The sequence below is a fragment of the Corythoichthys intestinalis genome, chromosome 2 (assembly GCF_030265065.1).
Source record: "Corythoichthys intestinalis isolate RoL2023-P3 chromosome 2, ASM3026506v1, whole genome shotgun sequence".
NCBI classification, from domain to species: Eukaryota; Metazoa; Chordata; class Actinopteri; order Syngnathiformes; family Syngnathidae; genus Corythoichthys; species Corythoichthys intestinalis.
In genome coordinates, this window is record NC_080396.1 from 63182176 (window position 1) to 63204552 (window position 22377).

Sequence of the window (22377 nt, forward strand, 5' to 3'; positions counted from 1 at the left end):
GTAGTATTCATTTATATTGTAATTTTATGTTGTATAACTTTAGTTCCTATGTGAATATTGGTTCCTACTTGTTTTGTTGTGGTAGGAGGGTTTTGTATTGAACATGGGGCCGTGTTGGTTATTATTATAGCAGAGAAGACAGCAGTAAATCAACAAAGACAAGTCAACTGTGCCCCGATCTACAACTCAAGAGATCTGATGGACTCAAAAAGTGGGTTACGATTGCAAATTAGTTTGAAAATCGACCGGATCCACCGTATTTTTACACGAGTGACTTCCGGTCTGCCCGATCCTAGCTACCGGTAGTAGTATTGACGCAGGAGGGTCGCGTCTCGCGTCAAATAATAAACTCTGCCGTTCTTTTCGCGTGCGTCGTGTTGAGCCGCTTCTGGGACTCGTCTAACACGCGGCCGCACTGCGACTGGTGTGCATTGGCTGATTGACTTTAACGCACGCGTTTCACTGCGTTCTCACGGCGGCCATGTTGTCGCGCCGTTGACGTTTCTGGGTTATACTGTCCTACCGTATTGGTCCTCATTACAGTAGAGAAGACGGAGTAAATATAATCTACACAAAGAAACCGAGCACCACGTACCGAAACGGTTCAATACAAATACATGTACCGTTACACCCTTAATTAATACTGATGCTATTTATTGCTATTTGTTTATATGACCAAAATGAATAGAATCAATCTATGAATTAATTGCCTATCATTGGGGTATAACCCCTAATAATTTTGTATCTGTGCTCATCATAAAGTCCAGCTGCTTCACAAACATTTTATTTGTTACTGCAGTCCCTGTAATCTTTTAACAAATTGTATTTAAAAAAAAAAAATCTATTTCTCTCAAACAACATTACTTTTGTAAATGGATAATAGAAAGTTATTTGGTCAGAGCAGGGATAAATCAGCAAGGAGGAATGAGAGAGGTAAGTTAGGTAACCCACTTAGGCAATGTAAACCACTTTTAGGCTACAACCTACCAGTTGAGAAACGCCGATTAATTGCATAACAGTTCGAGACATATCCCCATTTCTGTCCAGTTAAAGTAGAGCAGCAGTGTAGGAAAAGGGGAAGGAAAGATGGAAGTTGATGAGCATGAGCAGAGATTAATTGACCATCAACAAGGGATGTCCCAATTTTGATTTTGAATACTGATGGCTGAAAAACACCACTTTTTTACAGAAACTTGTATTTTGGTTTGATTTCTATAGTTTAAAGCTCTATTTCTGATGTTTTATCAGAGATAAGTGCTAAAAAAAATGCTCCTTTGCCAGTGCCCCTCTGTGCCCCAGTACTGTATTAGGTCTAGTGACGCCCCTGCCTGACAAGGTTTTATAGTTTAACCTACTTTATAGGATGCCTACATATGGCAGCTTATGGCAATGTAATGAGAGAAGAAGCACCACCACATCCAATTGTTGATGGCAATATGGCCAATAGGGGGATATGCTATAAGCAGAGTACGTTTATAGTCAATAGTGCGACACACTGAGTACATTGCATTCCATTTGTGCTGTACTGTAATTGTGAGCCCTCCAAAAGAAAGAGGAAAAAAGTTCAAATTTTGGCATTTATTTGAATGACATTTATGATTCCACTTTGTCTTATAACACGCACACGCACACACACACCAGAGAGACACAAAGCCAAGAGCCCTTAAGACATTCCAGTGAATTAACACACAAAATCCAAGAATGACATTAGATGAACACCTGTTGAAAAACACAGTATTTATGTAAACTTGTTTATAGTGATTTTAACACTTTTATCCCATGTGGGTTCACAGTTGTGCTCAAAATGCCAACGCATCCACAAATGAAATTTGTTGCATGAAGAAAAAGCAATAAATGTTCCGTTATTTCCAGTCAGCATCATAACTGAGCTCCCATACGTATGTACAGTATTATTTTTTTAGGGCGGGAGCCGGAACTTAAATGTAGGACACATTTTGAGGCACAAAACCACAAACAAGAAGGCAAACACTTAAGATATGTTGAAAAATACATCAGTCACAGACTTTAAGTTAGAGCTAAGAGACTAATTTTGTTTTTATTGCACAAAAAGAAGCTTCAAAGAGCTTCGTTTGCCGGCCTCGTCTACTGCATTAATTCTTACTCTTCATTTTTTTCACAGAATTTAAACTTTCCAATGTTGCTTAAACAATAATTCCAACTTCCAACAATAAATTTTACAGTACTTACTTACCCTGCAATGTCAAGCTGACTTTGAAATTGAGTTGCATCAATATTACTCTTCCTATGAACTACTTTTAATCAGCAGAAATATCACCAGCAACAAAAGTTAATGGTTCGCACACAGTAGTAAGGGAATTACCCTCACGAGGAACTAATTTGAAAAACAACGGATACTTTATAAGTTGCTAGTTGAACACAGACTGTGCTTTTGTATACAGGGGACTCCCTGATGTAAGTAAACAAACAGTTGTGTGTTTTTTTTTTTTTTTTTTAAATTCAAGTTGTGTACTTTTTACAGCTGGTTAGATGTCAAGTCATATTAGGAAAAAAAAAGCACAGTGCCATGAAAAAGTAAATGTTTGCTCCCTTTTCAAATTCTTATGGTTTCTCAAATTTTTAAAATTAGCTTATATTTATTCCCTTGATGAATAAAATGATCATTTAAAAACAGCATTTTATGTTTAATTTGGTTACCTTTTTCAATTTACCATTCAAAAACGACATTTTAAGCAAAATATGTTTTTAAAAAATACATAAAAATGGAGATAGGAGCATTGTTTTCTATTCAAAAATACAGTGGTATGAAAAAGTATCTGAACCTTTTGGAATTTCTCACATTTATGCATAAAATCACCATCAAATGTGATATGCTCTTTGTCAAAATCACAGATGCAAAAACTCTTCTTTAACTAAAACCACCCAAACATGTATAGGTTTTCATATTTGAATGAGGATAGCATGCAAACAATGACAGAAGGGGGAAAAATAAGTAAGTGAACCCTGTGCCTAAGGAGACTTAAAGAGCAACTGAAATTTTAACCAAAGAATTTCAGTCAGGTGTGCCCAATCACTGATGAGTGATTTAAAGCTGCCCTGCCCACTATAAAACACACACCTGGTAAGAATTGTCTTGATGAGAAGCATTGGCTGATGTGCATCATGGCTCAGTCAAGCGAGCTGTCTGAAGACCTACGATCAAGGATTGTTGATTTGTATAAAGCTGGGAAAGGATATAAAACCATCTCTAAAAGTCTGGATGTTCATCAATTGACAGTAAGAGAAATGGATAGAGTTTGGCACTGTTGCTTCTCTCCCAAGGAGTGGCCATCCACCAAAGATGACGCAAGAGTTCAGTGCGGAATACTCAGAGAGGTAAAAGAGAACCCTAGAGTGTCTGCTAAAGACTTGCAGAAATCACTGGCGCAGTCCAATATCTCTGCACACATCAACTATATGTAAAACGATGGCCAAGAAGGGTGTTCATGGGAGGACTCCACGGAGGAAGCCAGTGCTGTTTAAAAAAACATTGTTGCTCGTTTAATGTTCGCAAAAAGGCACTTGGACACTTCACATACGTTTTGGCAAAATATTTTGTAGACTGATGAAACCAAAGTTGAATTGTTTGGGAGTAGCACACAACGTCATTGGTGGAGGAGAAATGGAATAGCTCACCAACATCAACACCTCATCCCCACCATGAAGCATGGTGGAAGGAGCACCATGATTTGGGGCTGTTTTGCTACCTCTGGGCCCTGACAACTTGCAATCAATATTAGAAGAATGAATTCAAAAGTTTATCAGGATATTTTTCAGGAAAAGTAACACACAACGTCATGTGTGGAGGAAAAATGGAACGGCTCACCAACATCAACACCTCATCCCCACTGTGAAGCAATGGTGGTGGGAGCATCATGATTTGGGGGTGTTTTCTGCCTCAGGGCCTGGACAACTTGCCACACTGATGGAAGAATGAATTCAAAAGTTTATCAAGATGTTTTGCAGGAAAACCTGAGGCCGTCTGTCAGACAGTTGAAGCTAAAAAGAGGATGGGTGCTGCAACAAGACAATGATCCAAAACACAGAAGTAAATCGACTTCAGAATGGTTTCAGAAGAACAAAATACACGTTCTGGAGTGGCCGAGTCAAAGTCCAGACTTGAACCCCATTGAGATGCTGTGGCATGACCTAAACACAGCGATTCATGCCAGACATCCCAGGACTCTGACTGAACTACAGCAGTTTTGTAGAGAATAATGGGCCAAGATTAGTCCTGATCGATGTGCCAGACTGTTTTGCAGCTACAGGAAGCGTCTGGTTAAAGTTATTGCTGTCAAATTGCTGGGGGGCACAAAATATTCAATGTGATTGTTCACTTACTTATTTTTCACCCTTCTGTCATTGTTTGCATATCCTCATTAAAATATGAAAACCTAGATCAGAAGATCAGATCACATTTGATGGGGATTTTATGCAAAAATGTGAGAAATTCGAAAAGGTTTAGATACTTTTTCATACCACTGTAAATGCAATTTTTTTTTTAACTTGGCACATGGGATTGTAACAACATAATAATGACGAAATATAAATTTTCATTGCCTTTTTTTAGTGACTTTCACATTAAAAATAAAAAAATGCATTGTCGTAAATGTGAAATTGATTAGAATGTGCCTGCTCATTTGCTATGTGGCAAGTTCAGAGAGAACATTGCATCTCCTTATACTGGTCAAATTAACCTGGACAGAAGTTTCTACATATAAAAAAATAAAGTGATTAAAAAATGTGTCTTTTTCATTCTTTCTTTCTAGCAAAAGCTCACTAAAGATATCACCTATAATAAAAAGAACTCTAGTTTGGGGTTAAGTTAATTCTGATGATGCAACTCTTTATTCAACTGCCTAACGCACCCTGATATCCATTTTGTATCTTTCACATTCTTACTAAATTGTCAATTGCTTCTACACTTCCCAACACCACTTATGGGTACATAACACAAAACAACAGAAGCGTATTGCTGTCCAACCAGGGAGGGAAAATTTCAATATAATATTACAACCTAATCATTTACATGCTCCAGTTCATTTGAATTGGGAGGAGATGGCCGTAAATGCTCATCTTTCAGTGCCATTGATGGCGCCAGACGTCCAATCCATTTTGACTGGGACGTCCGAGTCAAAATGAATTGGATGTTTGGCGCCGTTAATTGCTTTCATGAGTTAAATAAGCGCCCTGCAAGTAAGTTTTCAGTACCAAATATGTAAGTCAAATTTAAAACATTATAATCACGTTACGATGTGAAACTAAACTTGTTTCTTTTGGCGTGGCAGCAATATGCTTCTGTTCAAAACATACCAAAAGGCAGTTTCGCCTTGCACAATGAACTCATCCTAACCCCGAGTGAGGAGATGGATTCATTTCAGGGACTCGTCCGTGCTTTTAAACATGAGGATGGCGTTGGAGATCTTCAGAGCGGGACCGAGTTTGATGCTCATAATCTTCACGATGTCGGCCTGAGTCAGTAGCAGGAAGGCCTCGCCGTCAATCATCTGCAGAGTTGAAGTGGGCGATGAGCATGCAACAAATATTTAGTACTGTGGTACCTCTACTTATGACTGTCCCTCCATACGGAATTTCCAGGTTACGACACACCTCAACGGGCAAATATTGCCTGTTGTTACAAAAGATATTCCAGGATACAAAAAGCTAAAATACAATAATGGCTACTACGTGCAGCTCCCAGACTTAAGTGACGTAACAAACTTTGCCAAGCTGCTTTGCCATTGGCAATTGTCTAGCATCTTCCTGGCATCCAATTGGCTCAGAGGGACCTCTACTGTATGTGTATGTGCGTATCCCAGCGTCCTTCTCATACGCCAAGAGGTGTTCCGACAGCTTTACGAGAGCATACTAACTTTTATTCTTTACTCTATTTTTTGTTTTTTACGTTATGCACAACTCTCGTTTTATGTTTATTGTGCAATAATCTTGTTACATGTATTTGTTACATGCATGTCAGAGGGCCCTCTGACGAAGGCGGAAGTGTTCGCCGAAACATGTCAGGTACAGTGGGGCAAGTAAGTATTTAGTCAACCACCAATTGTGCAAGTTCTCCTACTTGAAAAGATTACAGAGGCCTGTAATTGTCAACATGGGTAAACCTGAACCATGAGAGACAGAATGTGTAAAAAAAACAGAAAATCACAATGTTTGATTTTTAAAGAATTTATTTCCAAATTAGAGTGGAAAATAAGTATTTGGTCAAGATTTCTGGCTGTCAAAGAGGTCTAACTTCTTGACTAACTGTATTAATGACACCTGTTTTAACTCATTATCGGTATAAAAGACACCTGTCCACAACCTCCGTCAGTCACACTCCAAACTCCACTATGGCCAAGACCAAAGACCTTTCGAAGGACACCAGAGACAAAATTGTAGACCTGCACCAGGCTGGGAAGACTGAATTTGCAATAGGTTAAACGCTTGGTGTAAAGAAATCAACTGTGGGAGCAATTATTAGAAAATGGAAGACATACAAGACCACTGATAAGCTCCCTCGATCTGGGGATCCACACAAGATCTCAACCTGAGGCGTCAAAATGATAACAATAACGGTGAGCAAAAATCCCAGAACCACGCGGGGGGACCTAGTGAATGACCTACAGAGAGCTGGGACCACAGTAACAAAAGCTACTATCAGTAACACAATGCGCCGCCAGGGACTCAAATCCTGTACTGCCAGACGTGTCCCCCTGCTGAAGCCAGTACACGTCCAGGCCTGTCTGCGGTTCGCTAGAGAGCATTTGGATGATCCAGAAGAGGACTGGGAGAATGTATTATGGTCAGATGAAACCAAAAAGAACCAGGTTCTCGTGTTTGGAGGAGAAAGAATACTGAATTGCATCCGAAGAACACCATACCCACTGTGAAGCATGAGGGTGGAAACATCATGCTTTGGGGCTATTTTTCTGCAAAGGGACCAGGATGACTGATCTGTGTGAAGGAAAGAATGAATGGGGCCACGTATCGAGAGATTTTGAGTGAAAATCTCCTTACGTCAACAAGGGCATTAAGATGAGACGTGGCTGGGTCTTTCAGCATGAAAATGATCCTAAACACACAGCCAGGGAAACAAAGGAGTGGCTTCATAAAAAGCATTTCAAGGTCCTGGACTGGCTTAGCCAGTCTCCAGATCTCAATCCCAAAGAAAATCTGTGGAGGGAGTTGAAAGTCCGTGTTGCCCAATGACAGCCCCAAAACATCACTGCTCTAGAGGAGATCTGCATGGAGGAATGGGCCAAAATACCAGCAACAGTTTGTGAAGAGTTACAGAAAACGTTTGGCCTCCGTTATTGCCAACAAAGGGTACATAACAAAGTATTGAGATGAACTTTTGGTATTGACCAAATACTTCTTTTCCACTATGATTTGCAAATAAATTCTTTAAAAATCAAACAATGTGATTTTCTGTTTTTTTTTTTTCCACATTCTGTCTCTCATGGTTGAGGTTTATCCATGTTGACAATTACAGGCCTCTCTAATATTTTCAAGTGGGAGAACTTGCACAATTAGTGGTTGACTAAATACTTATTTGCCCCACTGTAATTAAACCACCTACTATTGTTTGGGATAAAAGAAAAAAATGACTACGGTAATCTATAAGTGTAGGCAAAATGAACTCAAAACAATTAAGAACGGGAGTGCATTTCTATTTCTAAACTTAAAAACACTTGGCTCCTCAGTCCCCAAACATCCGCAGACATAGTGGTGAAAATGGCCTTTTAAAAAAATTTTTTTTAGATTTGTTGTTGAAATCAACATATTTTTCATCAGATGATACATTTTCTTAGTTTAAACATTTGACCTGTCATCTATGTGCTATTCTGAATAAAGTACGTATTGAAATTTGACACTTCCACATCATTAGATTAATAAATATTCACAATTAGTGTAGTTTTCCAACTTTTGTTGGAATCCTAACCGTAACTATTATTTACTCAGACGCATTTGGCCATCCTACCTCTTCTTTAAAAAGACGGGCTTGATCTTCGCAGCCAATTAGATTATGCACAAAAGTGAAGACCTAGTATAGAATACACATACATTATCATTTCGTAAATTGAAATAGTAAGAGATGTAATCAAGACAAGAACTGAAAAATCCTCATCTTACCTCCTCCACACTCCATGTCGCCACCTGACTAGCAGGAATGCCGAGGACGCCGGGCAGCAGTTTACAGTGTTGCTCCCAGCACAGAGACAGTGTGCGGTCTGATTGACCACTCAGAGCCGACACAAACAATGACGGGTAGACGCACTCAGATGACATGTCTGATGACCAAAACACAAATTACAACAAGTACTTTCATTACACGCTTTCATTTATTGTACCTTTATTGCAGATATCAAACACATTTCAGTCAAGAAATGCCTACCTGTCACAAACTGGTGTAATAGAACACTTGATTTATTTATGCTTTAAACATAAATAAGCTACAAACTCACTCTGATAGTCTCTCTGCTGGTTCTTCCTATATTTGGGTGGCCGTCCAATCCTGTAAAAAAATTATTGACGAAAAATAAAGTGAAAATAATAGTAATGGTTTGTGCAAGCTAACATACATGCTTCCCGCACCTTTACCTGCCACGATAATGTGTCTTCTTGGTCCTCTGGCCAAAAAAGAGGCTCCTCTTGCTCTCAGAGTCTGAGAGCTCCACCTTGAGCCTGCCTTGGTTGCGCTCGGCTAACGGGCAGCCAGAAACACAGTGATGGGCCGTGAAGCGACCGGTTACGTGGCCTGAACCGTCACAACCTGGAGTTGGACACTTTCTATTTCAAAGGACGATGTCGGTTTGTCAAATCTGTTGCTTTTGACATAAAAACCTGCACATTATATTCTGATCTTACTTGTTGTGGAAGCTGTACTTGTTGGTTCTGGTGTGGCTGATGGGTTTACAGGAAACAGAAGGTGGGTAAGAGGATTGGGCCAAAGTGGGAGGCTCTCTCGGACCTAAGTGCGTGGATATGGATGATCATATACCGCCATACACAAAAAGGGCCTTTACTTAGTTTTAATTTCTTTTACAATATATTTTTCTATGCATTTATGTCGGTAGGCCCTTTGTCCACAACACTAAATATTCATATTTTGATTAACTCCAGAGCAAAAAAATTCCAAAACTCATCTTTCAACATGCGGTTATGAAATTTTGGGCGATATAAAAAACTCAGTTTTGTTCACCAACAAATTTGATTCACAATTTTCTATTGTCCCCCCTATTTTTTAAATTACTCAAAATTTTATTATATTCTTTAAACGCTTAACAAAAGTAAGCATACTTCTATCCTATAATTAAAGTACAAAACGATTGTGTTGATCAATTGTCAATCAATAAATAAATCTACTCTTTCCTCTCTCATGTGCATGTTGCTTTATTTCCGGCCAACTGCTGTAAAGCTATAATGCAAAAATAACCATCGCACGTGTGTGTTGTTGGAAAGACAAAAAAAAAAGGCTCCATATGATGCGTACTGTGTAGTATTTCATGGAGTCAAAACATACATTGAAACAAGGGGAGAGACATGTTGAATTAATTACTTATTCAATAAAAACAACCTCAAATTCATTAATTAAATTGAGTCATTACCCAGGATCTAGTTCTAATTTTACACTGGATTGTAAAGTCTTCCCGATAAAAATATCTTTAGTGTCAACTTTTGAATGTAAGGGTTAAACAACTTAATAAAGCAAACTTCAAATTGCTTCAATGTCTCAACTGTTCTACTCACAATCATGATAGAGCATATTTGTGCTGTATCTCTATATTGCCGTGATGTATTAACCAGATCTGTAGTCTTTAACTCAGCACAACAGAAATTAATAGCTGCCAACTGTCCCACTCAAAATGGACAGGACATCAATCGCAGTCAATTTGTTAATTCATCTATTCCAAAACATCTACCGTGTGTCTGCTGTGCTTTGGCTTCATGTGGCGGGACTTTGAGCGGGTGACCGGTGGCCTCACACCAGCCAGCAGGATGGATGTCAGGGTGATCCGAGTCCATCCACTCGTCATATATGTGACTCCATCCGTCATAGTGGATCTGAGGGAAGAAAAAAACATAAGGAGGCTACTAGACCTACACCATCACTCAAAGACACACACACCTTAATGCGATGAGTCTCCACTTCCTCCACTGTTGCCACTCTGATGAGACCAGGACTCCTCTTGTCCACAGCCTCCAATTTCATCTGAGGCAGGAAGCTGTGAGGTGGACGCTGCACGTTCACAGGAAGATAGCACTGTTGAGTAACTGTTTCACTCTCATAACATCTTCAGACTACAGAAAAATATGTTCAAAAGGCAGAATCTAAATTGTGAATTTACTGCACCCTCGAAAACATAAGCTACTAAGCCTGCCAGTCTGCAATCAGGGATACTACGCCTTGACACTTTGTGACCAGGGCCGGCCCTGGGCATAGGCGAGCTAGGCGGCTGCCTAGGGCTCCATCTAGTCGAGGGGGCGCCAAATTTTTTTTTTGGGGGGGGGGGGGGGCGGGGTATTCCATGAAAAAAAAATTCTTACGCTGCCCATATGAACGCTTTCTAACAATTCAAGTACAATTTAAAAGGCTGCAATAAATACTGGACATGTAAAAAATATTTGCAGTTTCCGACCAGGATTGGATTAGCCACTAGCTATTTTGTGGCACTCACAAGGCTTAGAGGAACAGTTGACGCTTACAGTACGTAAGCCGATCCACTTTACAAACAATGACAAATAATGGCAGGCGATCAAACTCACAGTTTCAGAATGAAACTAAAGTGTTTACATAAAAACTAACTAAATAGCATAACTAGTAATTAATGAAACAACTGGAACAGTAACTGAAGAAATAATTAGCACAGAACATGAACGTTGAACATTATTAACAGCGCTGCATTGCATGCTGGGTGGCATGAGGAATATCGTACGACAACAATGTTGACAACAGGTGGCAGCAAAGGTTTGTCTCTCCCAAGGGAGCGGTGATGGAAAAATGAAGCTTCATGAAGCAATGAAACTTTGCAGCCAATTGGTTCAATGCTTCATGATGGTTTATTTGCTGTATGGCGCCAGCTAGTGGTCTTGAAGCCTAAACATTGAACAGTCTTGCGAATTCTATGGCTATTTGTTAAAGTAAATACAAATGCGTGTGAGTTACTACATGAATAAAATGCATGAATTGCTATAAGAATAATTTGCTATTCATTTTTATTAGCTTTCTCAAGGTGTTTTGGCTTCAAACTGCACACTCTTTAAGTTTTAAAAATACAATATTTACACAATATACAATGTTTAAAAAATAAAGTTTAAATGAATAAGTATTTAGATAAATATTTAAATTAAAAAATAAAGAAAGAAATAAGTCATGTGACTAAAGTTGCGGTTTCCTTTTTTGATTTGAATATTTTAACATAAAACGATCAAATGATAAGAGGTGTGTCAGTAACTGAGTTGGTAGCATCGAAACAGCAAATTTTGGGACCATCATAAAATGCAGGACCCCATACCACAAATGATCATTTTGATAGTCGACTGATCGCTTTTCAAAATGTTATATTTAATTATTTTTGTAATTAGTCTGCTTTTTTTTTTCAGTATCAGATTGGGACTGGGCAGTGGCAGATTGTCAAAATCTGGTGACTTGGGTGCAAAAATATGCAATCCCTTGTAATAGATATGTATTGGAACTAAAAACTGTGCTGAGAAAAGTTGGTCTATGAATATAGACTATGTAAGTTATCATTTTAAAATAGAAATTGAAAATGAGAATTTTTTTTGTGTGCTTTTTATTAAAATAAGCTGAAATACGCAAATCAAAATACAGTTATCCCTCGCTGCTTTATGCTTCAAACTTTGTGACCTCAGTCCATCGCAGATTTTTTTAAATTAAAAAAAAAAAAAAAAAAAACACAGATGAGCTGTCCCGATATGAAAGTCTCACTCTCCCTCCTTCTGTTTTTCTTGGTCAGGCAGAGCACTGGAGTTGCTTTATTAACGTTAACGATGATTGACGGAGGTTAAGGTTTGATCTTGCCAGAGATGCATGGAAGCCAAAACTTCAAAGCGCCGCATGCGTCAATAACCTTTTAGCTTGTTAACAGTTGCTGTCTTTATAACTCTTTAAACTATTGAAAACAATACTCTTTTTTTTTTTTTTTTTTTTTGTACTTTATTTTCAGTGTTTTTAAGAATTCTAAAATAGAAAATAACTACTATAGACTAGTATTGACTATTATATATGCACGGTGGCAGGGTGGTTGGCACGTCCGCCTCACATTTCAGATCAAGGGTTCAATGTAATCCCGGGCTCCGGCCTTCCTGTGTGGAGTTTGCTTTTTCTCCCCGTGCCTGCGTGGGTTTTCTCTGGGTACTCCGGTTTCCTCCCACATCCCAAAACAAGCATGGTAGGCTTATTGAACACTCTAAATTTTCCCTAGGTATGAGTGCATGCACAAATAGTTGTTTGTCTCCTTGTGCTCTGCGATTGGCTGGCAACCGATTCAGGGTGTACCCCGCCGACTGCCCACAGTTATCTGGGATTGGCTCCAGCACCCCCGCGACCCTAGTGAGGATAAACGGCTGAGAAAATGAATGAATGAATGATAAATGTTTTTGTTTAATTTAAGATAATTGGACTTTTTAAACCAGCTAACAACATTAACCATTAATGGGGAAAAAAGCCAAAACCCTGACCAGAATACATCAATTTTCCATACGTTTTTCAGGGTGAGAGGTAAGTGAAAAAAAATAAGTGGTACGCAGTCTTGAAGGTGAGATTTAAGAGATTCCTGTCTGTAACATTCTCACCGTTTTAAATGACTCAGCTGCCACTGCCTTAGAACAAGTCTCATGCAGGTAGCGGGACCAGTTGAATGCTGCCTGGTCAGGATAATCTGGAACAAAAAACAAACATTTCTATTGCCTTGAAAAACCTTTTAATGTGTTGTGTGTCTGCATTTATTTCAAAATTCACAGCTCACTCGACAAGTGTAGTGGTAATATCAATACTGGTATGTTCCATGACATGCTGTTTGACTGTTTTTTAAAGAAACAACACAAATTTGACTTGTAGTCATGAGCTACTGTATAAAAAGAGAATGCATTTTTAAAGCACCTTGGGGTGGCGTTAAAGGCAAACTTCTCTCGTTGCACCAACCAATAGGATGGATGTATGGACTGGTGGCATCACACCTGCGTATGTGACAACATATTTAACAATCAGGATGACAAATTTAGGGGAGGCAAACAGATTGATGGTCGTCATCATTAATTTGATATGAAATCTACTCAATACTCTTCAAAACTCATACACTTATTGCTGGGAAATATATTGTACTTTCCAAAACTCATACAGTGGTACTTCTATTTATGAACATCTCTACAAATGTAATTTTCAGGTTATGTCACACTTCAATGGGAAAATATTTCCTCTTGTTACATAAGAAATTTCAGGATACGAAAGGCAAAAGTATAGTACAGTACTATAAAAGATCCGTACAGTCATGTGAAAAAATTAGGACACGCCATTAAATATTCAGTTCTTTATTAAGAAATGTTCATATTTCAATGTCTGATCTTGTTCTTCTTTATCACTGGAAAAGAAAAGTGATTTAATTCCAGGTAAACAACAATAATTAACATTGTTTTACTCAATAAACCAAATATATCAACAAAAATGCATATTGTAACTGAGAAAAAAGATAAGACACCCTACCACCTAATAGCTAGTGTTATCCCCTTTGGCTGAAATAACTTCAATGAGACGCTTTTTGTAGCCATCTACCAGTCTTTGACATCAGTCTGAAGAAAGTTAGCCCCATTCCTCAACCTTTCTTGCATGTACAGCCCGTTTCAAGTCACCCCACAGATTCTTAATTGGATTAATACCTGGGCGTTGACTTGGCCATTCCAGGGCTCTCCATTTCTTCCTTTTCAGCCAGTCCTTGGTGGATTTACTGGTATGTTTTGGGTCATTGTCATGTTGCAGGGTTCAGATTTGCCTCAGCTCAGTCTACAGTCACTCGGGCAAACTTCCGTCTGGCCTTCATGTTCTTTTTGGAGAGCAAAGGTTTCCTCCTTGCACACCTCCCATGAAGGTTAAACTTGTGAAGTCTCTTTCTGATTGTAGAGGCATGCACTTTCACATCAACAGTAACAGGAGCCTGCTGTAGGTCCCGTGATGACATTTTAGGGTTTTTGGAGACTTCTTTTGGCATCTTGTGGTCTGCTCTATAGGTGAACTTACTTGGACAGCCAGACTTGGGCATGTTTGCGGTTGTTTTGAATGTGTTCCACTAGTGGACTATTTTTCGGACAGCAGAATGGCTGATTTTATATTCTTTTTTAGATCTTTTGAAATCCCTTACGTGACTCATAAGCGTTTACAACCTTCTTTCTGAAGGCTTCTGACAGCTCCTTTGATCTCACCATGGTGTTTCTCTCACTTCAACAGTCAGAGGCACACCAAACTAGATGTGAGGTTTAAATAAGGCAAGCCTCCTTCAAACCACTGGGTAATGATGTTCTAATCATGTGCACCTGATGTGATACCCTTGTGTGTGATTTTAGCCATTTTATCTGGGATTAAATATGGGGCTGTCCTAACTGATTGCTCAACAGAAATTTATTTAAAATGACATTTTACAGAAAGCTGGTCTTTTTTCAGTTTAAATCGTTTAGTTATATTACTCAAATCTTTCAAGATTGTTAAAATTGATATTAAATATCCATATGACCAAATATGTTAGAAAACACACAGGCTTCCATAGGGTGTCCTAATTTTTTCAGATGACTGTATGTTCTTCCTGCTTTCTGCTTTTAAATGTCGCGCCAAAAGATGCCGCTGCCCTATTGGTCATAATCTTTCCCATCATGCTTCAACAACACGATTCTGCTCTCCTATTGCCCTATTTTTGATGACGTTTCAATTTAGGTGTCGCAGTATGATGATGTGCACAGGCACGATGGTGTTGTTGTTGGTTTGGCGGGCTCGATGTTTTTGCCAAAAGAGCACTAGACACCTTGCATTTTTGTATCACAAAGAGTTTTCTTATGAGATGGAGGGACTTCCTCTTTTCTGGAATAAGTAAAAGAAAATCACCGAGACGGTAGTCTGCCACAAAGCCAACGCCAGTTTTGATCTCGTGAAAGAAGAGGACATCGCCTCACTTGAAAGCTAAGATATATATTTTTTTCTTTTTTTCCTTTGCATTATGTTCTATTATCTACTTCATCACAGGTATTAAGGGTTAAGTTAGTTATATGGAATGATTCAAATGTGTTTGGCTGTTGTTTTATCCCGGTCTTATCCCGATTATAAAATTTAATGTGGCATTTCAGTAGTACCTGGAACGGATTAGGGCATTTACATGGAAAACGCATCTTTACTTACAGAATTTTCAGGTTACGAGTCTACTTCCAGAACCAAGTAAGTATAAGTACCACTGTAGTTGCTAAAACAGCCCTTTACATAACACAGACTTGTCCAGATTTAGACTGTACATAAAAAAAAGTACCCATTGTTTAATTTTTGGAGGCTCACCAATAGTCATATGTGTCATCCCAATTGTCAAAGTGCACCAGGAAGCGGTCATCCACGGCGTCAGTAATGGTTGCTACACAGATGAGGGAGGGGTTCATACGATCAACAGCTTCCAGTTTCATCCCTATTTCGAAGTCACTCATGGTGTCGATCTATTCAGCAGTAGACACAGCAAAATATTAAGTAGAATAATGAAACAAAATACAAAAAAATACTTACGGTAATATGTATCGTCTTCATTGGAAGTTAATCGGAGTATAAGGTAGGGATGTGTGCGACTAGTCATTTCATCGCTTAACCTCCTACTTATAATCAAACGTTTCGTATTTTACAAGTTGGTTAAACGCAGCATCATGAGCCCCTTTCAAACATACGCTGAACTCCGGTAGCCCTTATGTCTGAAAGCCACAGCTGAACATTATTACCCTCAAAACAAAATTTATTGAATTATATTCCATAAAAAGCATGTATGACTCGTCTCATGTTTACATTATACACGCACTCTCTTTCTCAACAAAGACAATTGCCAGAGAGAAAAAAACACATTTTACCACCGCTAGACACACTAAACACTCTGGAGTTAACTCTCGTAGCTGGTGGGAAATGTTCATGATAGTGTTTACTACCTTTAATTTTCTATAAATGCGAAATCATATTGGAGGTATTGCCTCCTCGGCAGGCACCCTCTGCAAACATGTTTCACGTGTCAGTTGGCCCTCCTCTAAGCCGTGGCCGTCTGTAACTTTTCTGTCGCTGAAGTATTCCCATACCAGCGATTTTGTTTTCTTCGATGGGGAGAAAAAGTTCAGGAGTTTCAACTCCTCCAGCCATCATGTAGCACAGCTGACTCACTGACACTGAGCAACAACTGGAGGGGGAGCGTTGAGCCTTGCAGCTGCAAGCAAGGGATTTCTCCCTGCATTTTTTGGGACATAAAAAATGGCTAATACCGTAGGGACGTTATCATGAAAATTTTTTGCAGTTTTGAAACCATGAGGTTTTGATACCAGGTCTACCTTGAAACCGGCAATCGGCACGTGTCTACTCTGAAAGCAATTTCCTGGGTCGACTGACACGGAGATGGCACAGACATTAACCGGGTCGCGTCCTAGTATAATGTCAGGGACTTCAACAGGACGCGACATGCATGAAAGCAGCCGGTAAATGATCCGGTCACAGCTCGAAGGCTGATGACGTAAATATGGCGGTCCGATCGTCATTTCCTCTTTCTTCCCAGTTAAATGAAAAGCGGTAAACAAACATTGCAAATATCAACATGGCAAACCGAAAACAGCAAAAAACTGGAAATATTACGAAATTTATTTGCTACTAAATCTTCGACGGGAGGTAGAGACAGCCCATTGTCGATCTTTGGAAATGTGTGGTTTATTTTATTGCCGATGCCGACCAAAAATGACGTTATGTTCAGGTTATAAAATCCCATCCCTCGCATTCCACGCACAGAGAGTGCCGAGCCAACACGGGACAAGTCTGAAAGAAATGCCCCCCGACACACACACGTAGGAGGGGGCAGGGACAGTTGGGGGAAGTTTTGGTGAACATATCAGGAATATATTTGTCTTTCAATTGTTTACCTTTAGTCGTTTGTTGTTACAATATCAAAATCAATAAAACTTAAACAACTTTTCTTGAATGAGCTAAAATAGCTCGTAAATACACAAAACTTTTGCATTTTCAACTTTTTATTTAATATGTGTATTAAATTGCGAGTTTTCTTGCTTATGGACTAATCGACTAGTCGCAAATGAAATCTGAGACCAGTCGGCAGGGAAATAAGTCGAAATTCCCACCCCCAGTATAAGGCACACCTTCAATAAATGGCCTTTTTAAAAGTTCCTTTCATATATAGGGTGCACCGCATTATAAAGCGCAGTAGTAGTAGTAGTACAGTGATCCCTCATTTTTTGCGGTTAATGGGGACCAGAAACCGCCGCGATAAGTAAAAAACCGTGAAGTAGCGCCCCTCCAACCTTAAAAAAAAAATTAAATTTTTCTGTTTTTGTGTGTGTTCAATGTATTTATTCAGATTTAGCATTAGAGAGATAGATATAAGACATGTTTTTTCACTTTTCCTCCAAAGTATAATTAAAAAAAAAAAACAAAAAAAACAACTTATGTACAGTATATGTATATTTTAAAATTTCATGCCATAATTAACCAATATATTAGGCACATTGGATTTTAAGGTGCACTGTTGGCTTTTGAGAAAATTGAAGGCTTTTAGGTGCGCCTTATAGTGCAGAAAATACGGTTGTTAAGAAGGTGTGTCCTGACAGTTTTTGCTGTATTAAAAGCCTGTCACCCTATCGTTGTAACCTATAATCGTTTTGAGTTAGTAGCGTTACCCTTCCAGGACTGGCAAACAGCTCTTTGGGGGCCACTTGTGCTTTAGTCATTCTTAGGTAGTTGGTCCACGTAAACTCTTCTTCTTTACAACCTAGACGAAAATGGCGATGGCATAAACGTCAACATATTCAACTGTGGAATGTACTGTATATTTATGCAATAAAAGCCCAATAAGCAAGTCGACATTCTATTTTTCTGTTTGGTAGAGGTGAGAACATTCGACCTTTGGGAGTGTGCAGTTTGTGTCCTGTGCTCTCACACCAGCCTGCAGGATGCACATCAGGTGAGTTGGCATTCACCCAGAAGTCGTGGCAGTCAGAGTAGCCATCAAAATGGAGACGCAGACGGTAGCCACACACCTGCATTATGACATAAGTCAAATAGCTTCATTGCTACCGAGCATAACAATGCAGTCCTCCGAGGTTCGATAATTTACTCGACTAAACCGGATTGAAATGCTGGGTGGAAAACGTGTTTTAATTGATCCGTGGTGATGTCTTACCTCGGCCACAGTAAGAACAAAGTACATGGACGGGTGCTGAGGGTCGATACCCTCCAGCTTCATCCCCTGTTTAAATTCGTTTTTCACTGTTGGTGGTCGTTGAGTCTGGACACAGAAAAAGTGTTTTTCACTGATTAAAAGGGAGTGATACTAGTTTACAGTAATATTTCTGATTGTGTCATACTGATTTTTTAAAATTCTATCTTCCAAAGCTGATGCTATACATCACGAAAGCAACAGAACGTAACAGGTTTGGTAATAAACTTCTCAAATGAACAAAATGCAAAATTGTATAGAGCAGGGATGTCACGATCGCATATTTTTGCACCTGGGTCAGAGTCACCTGATTTTGAGAATCTGCCGATCCGACACCAAAAAAAAGTTGTTTTCGTTTTTATTTGAACAAAAATTCCAAACACGTTGCTTTCCCACCGTGCCGCCTTCATAATGTGATTTATTTTTAAAAAAGAATAACGTAGAAAAATGCTTGTCTTTATTAAATGCTTCATTGAGTGAGTACACTCAAATCCACTCACGCTCTGTCGCTCATGCTGATGAGAACAGCTTCTCACTTACACAATGAGTTGCCATAGCACAATTATGCGATAACGATGATTTACACATTTGTGCCTTTGATCGTAGAGCTACCAAGCTTCTTTGGCAAGATCAAAGTTACAAACCTGTCAATCATCGTTAACTATAAGTACCAAAAGCTCAAACGCAAGCTGGACAGTTTGGCCTAACTCCTTAGCAGGAGGGAGGGTGTGGCACTGTACGAGCATGAAGCAGAAAAACATAAATATATTTTTTTAATTAAAAACCCGATCCTTTTCCCCTCATTCAGATTCTCAGAAAGGTGGCGCGATTGGCCCGATTTACCATCATGTGATCGGATCGGAACTTCTTAGTATAGAGCAATCAAAATTGACCAAAATAGTTGTTGGATTAACTGTGATTTTACAGTTTTAATTATTTCCAATTTTAGGGTTAGTGCTTAATACCGATCAATTTTATTAATTTGACTGATCTGAAGTTGACAAAAAGTTGCAATGACAATTCAGATCTCATCCCTCCTGGCGTTATTAATTTCAAGTAAAACTAAACCTTGTTGTTTTAGGACAAGTGCGTTTATCAATGTTGAAATTTACCTCTTGGAAAAGATTTTCAGGAGCAGCGATAGTTTTGGTTTCTTGCAGATATTGAGTCCACGTCCACGGCTCCGTCCTCATGTCTCCACCTTCATGTCAAAGTGGCCATATTATGCAATGTAGGTTGCAACAGGACACCGCGAGAACTAACACTAGACTGAAATTTGCATAGACTTTTTTGTCTTGTAGTCGCAAAATAAAATTACACATATAATGTAGGCTAAAACGAGGCATGCTTGCCAAATGAATATTTGTAGCAATAATCTTGTGACCTCACTGCTAGCTTTGAAGCAGCCTTTCTCTACTTTTAGCACAAGATAATGTCCGATCAAGATAGATGTCTAAATATGGTGATCTTTTCTCTGCTCGGCATTCTGAGTATAGTCAAGCTCAGAAGTTGATGACCCTCTCAAGCTCACTGATCAGACCACAAGTTTCCCACCTTATTTTAGCGATAATTTTTTATCCTCATCAGTATTAATAATAATAATGCCTACCATTCTGTACATTTAAAGAGATTGTTTTGTTTTCAGTTTAAATGAAGTTTTCATATAATAGATTACATATACATTTAAAGCAATTATGTTTTAAACATTATCAACATTGAATTTACACAGAAGAGCCTGAGTTGAGATCCCAGATCTGCTTGAGTGTGAGGCAGACAAACTGACTACATCGCTATGAATGGAAGAATAAATGAAGGGCTGCACACAATTTACTAAAATAACAAAAGACAAAGGAATGGAACTTCTCGGGTCGAGGGATTATTCTGCTCCAGTCGGGATCAGGTACAGAATAAGAGGTGAACTTCTAAGAAAAAAAAATGTCCTTACCTCCTCTGATATATCTGCCATCTGCTTTCAGGTCTTCCATTTTGTCATCCTAAAAAAAGATGAAAGAAATTTGCCAAGTTGTCCTTACACTATTTTGTAAAAGTGAAAAATGTTAACACACCTTTCAAGTTGCAAAAAAAGTAAGTGAAAGTTCAGTTTCCATACATACCAGCAATGTCCCCATTATTCTTTCTAGTGTTTTGAGTTTTTGACCTTTTTTGCCTCATGTAAAGTCTATTTTAGTTCTCTTTACAATTCTACGAATAAAGGACAAATCAGTCAAAATATTCATTTACAATAAGTGTGGCTATCCCAGCTGACTTCGGTAAATTAGGGGTCTCAAACTTGCTGCATGTGGGCCAATTGGGGCCGCGTGACGAAAGATTGCAGCCCCCCGCTTTATTTTTAGTGTTTTTTTCCCCCACCCCAATAACCTATTTCCTACCATAGCTCAGGCTCATGACGGTTTTTCATTCCTGCAAGTTAGTCAAAGTAGATTTTTAAAAATTATTTGGTGGTTCATGCCACATAGGTCTATACTAGGGATGCCCCAATCGCATATTTTTGCATCCCAGCCACCTAATTTTGAGAATGTGCCGATATCAAGTTCCAATCCGGTGCCGAAAAAAAGTTTTTTGTTTTTATTTGGACAAAAGTTCCAAACATGTTGCCGTACTGTACTTTTAACAGCTCTTCCTCCTCCTCTTTTTCCAGGAGTGTTGCGGAGTATAGAACGTATATACTTTTGTATCTTTTGGCAATGCCATTGTATTTCTTGATTATTTTGCTACTTTTCAGTCCTTAAAAAGTGAAAAAATAATAAATTAGGCCTGAAAGATATTGGAAAAATGAACTTTGCGATATATACGTATTGGTTGTACTGGTTCACCAGACTTTCTTTTTTATGGTGCATCAGCACAAACTGGAGGCGCACCCACATTTTTCATTGCACCACCTTTAAAGTGCCTGTGACACGAAAAAAACATGTTTATTTCATAATACACGCAGTATTTTATGTTCCTGAATGAAATATATATATCGATCGCTTCTTCGCTTCTTCACACATCCAAGTTGTCCAACTTGGATGTGTGAAGAAGCGATCGATATACTTATTCAATTTTTTGAATCCCGCACTACGAAAATGACAGACTTCCGGCTTCGGTCTTGCATTGAGGAAGAGGGTGCTTTGACATGTATGGGAGAAGGAGTCCTCTTCACTATACAGCCGTACTGTTGTATAAGAAGGACTAAGGATTCAGCTGATTTTGAGGATTAATTCATTTATTTTTCGTATCACGCCAGACAAACGGCTGCAGAAAAATCTTGCTGTACGAGGGAGAGGCGTGTGCGCCTTTTTGGGGTTTCAAAAGGTTCCCATTCACCGGTGGATATTGGCCAAAACAAGCCCTCTACTGTGGGACCATGGGAACATCCTGTTTTGTATTATGTCAAATACTGGGATCATTTTAATATGTAGGTGGCTTGCATTTTGTGGCTGACATGCTCCTTGTCCCCTCGGCAGACGAATGGCGGCTTGTCGCATATCCCCCCCGCCTGGAGAGCACTATAGTCGGCTTATTGCCCTGTCAAATTTTCCAATCGATCAGAAATTGCAACTTTGTGTTAAAAATAGCCGCGAATACAGTGATTACAAAGTAAACACTACAAACTTTCTTTAAATAAAGAACTACTTACGTTTGACTATGGATGGGCATGTAAAAAGCTCTCCTCATACACATATTGTCATGTTAGGTGCATAACAACTGCAGCCCCCCTCCTCCACTGAGTCTCTCGCTGTTTACGACTGCCGTGTAGTAAAGGGTCATTTTGCCATATTCGTGTTAACCATTTGGAAGCTACACGCTCCTCCGACGTAAGCCAGTTTGTCCGGCGGTCATTGTCCAGCTGCTTCCCCGCAAACAAGCCCTCTGCCCTCAGCAGGGGAACGACGAGCTCTAACTT

General features: G+C 39.1%; 1 protein-coding gene across 3 annotated transcripts in view; it reads right to left on the minus strand.

Annotated features, from left to right (window-relative positions):
• Positions 1 to 1499: 1499 nt before the first annotated feature.
• l3mbtl1 (L3MBTL histone methyl-lysine binding protein 1) overlaps positions 1500 to 22377 on the minus strand; it is a 31957-nt gene continuing 11079 nt past the window's right edge. Inside the window, exons 7-22 of one of the 3 annotated variants that reach the window (XM_057823717.1) lie at positions 20416 to 20464; positions 19583 to 19671; positions 18435 to 18539; positions 18156 to 18291; positions 17932 to 18023; positions 15566 to 15717; positions 13139 to 13215; positions 12832 to 12917; positions 10145 to 10255; positions 9939 to 10080; positions 8884 to 8986; positions 8617 to 8805; positions 8481 to 8530; positions 8149 to 8306; positions 7997 to 8059; positions 1500 to 5525 (exon numbers count right to left, since the gene is read on the minus strand). In XM_057823717.1, coding sequence (XP_057679700.1) covers positions 5391 to 5525; positions 7997 to 8059; positions 8149 to 8306; positions 8481 to 8530; positions 8617 to 8805; positions 8884 to 8986; positions 9939 to 10080; positions 10145 to 10255; positions 12832 to 12917; positions 13139 to 13215; positions 15566 to 15717; positions 17932 to 18023; positions 18156 to 18291; positions 18435 to 18539; positions 19583 to 19671; positions 20416 to 20464 — 1737 coding nt within the window. In that variant the 3' untranslated portion in view covers positions 1500 to 5390. Of the gene's footprint in view, positions 5526 to 7996; positions 8060 to 8148; positions 8307 to 8480; positions 8531 to 8610; positions 8806 to 8883; positions 8987 to 9938; positions 10081 to 10144; positions 10256 to 12831; positions 12918 to 13138; positions 13216 to 15565; positions 15718 to 17931; positions 18024 to 18155; positions 18292 to 18434; positions 18540 to 19582; positions 19672 to 20415; positions 20465 to 22377 lie in introns of those variants that run through there. The other 2 variants (XM_057823716.1, XR_009061585.1) reach the window with 2 other exon arrangements.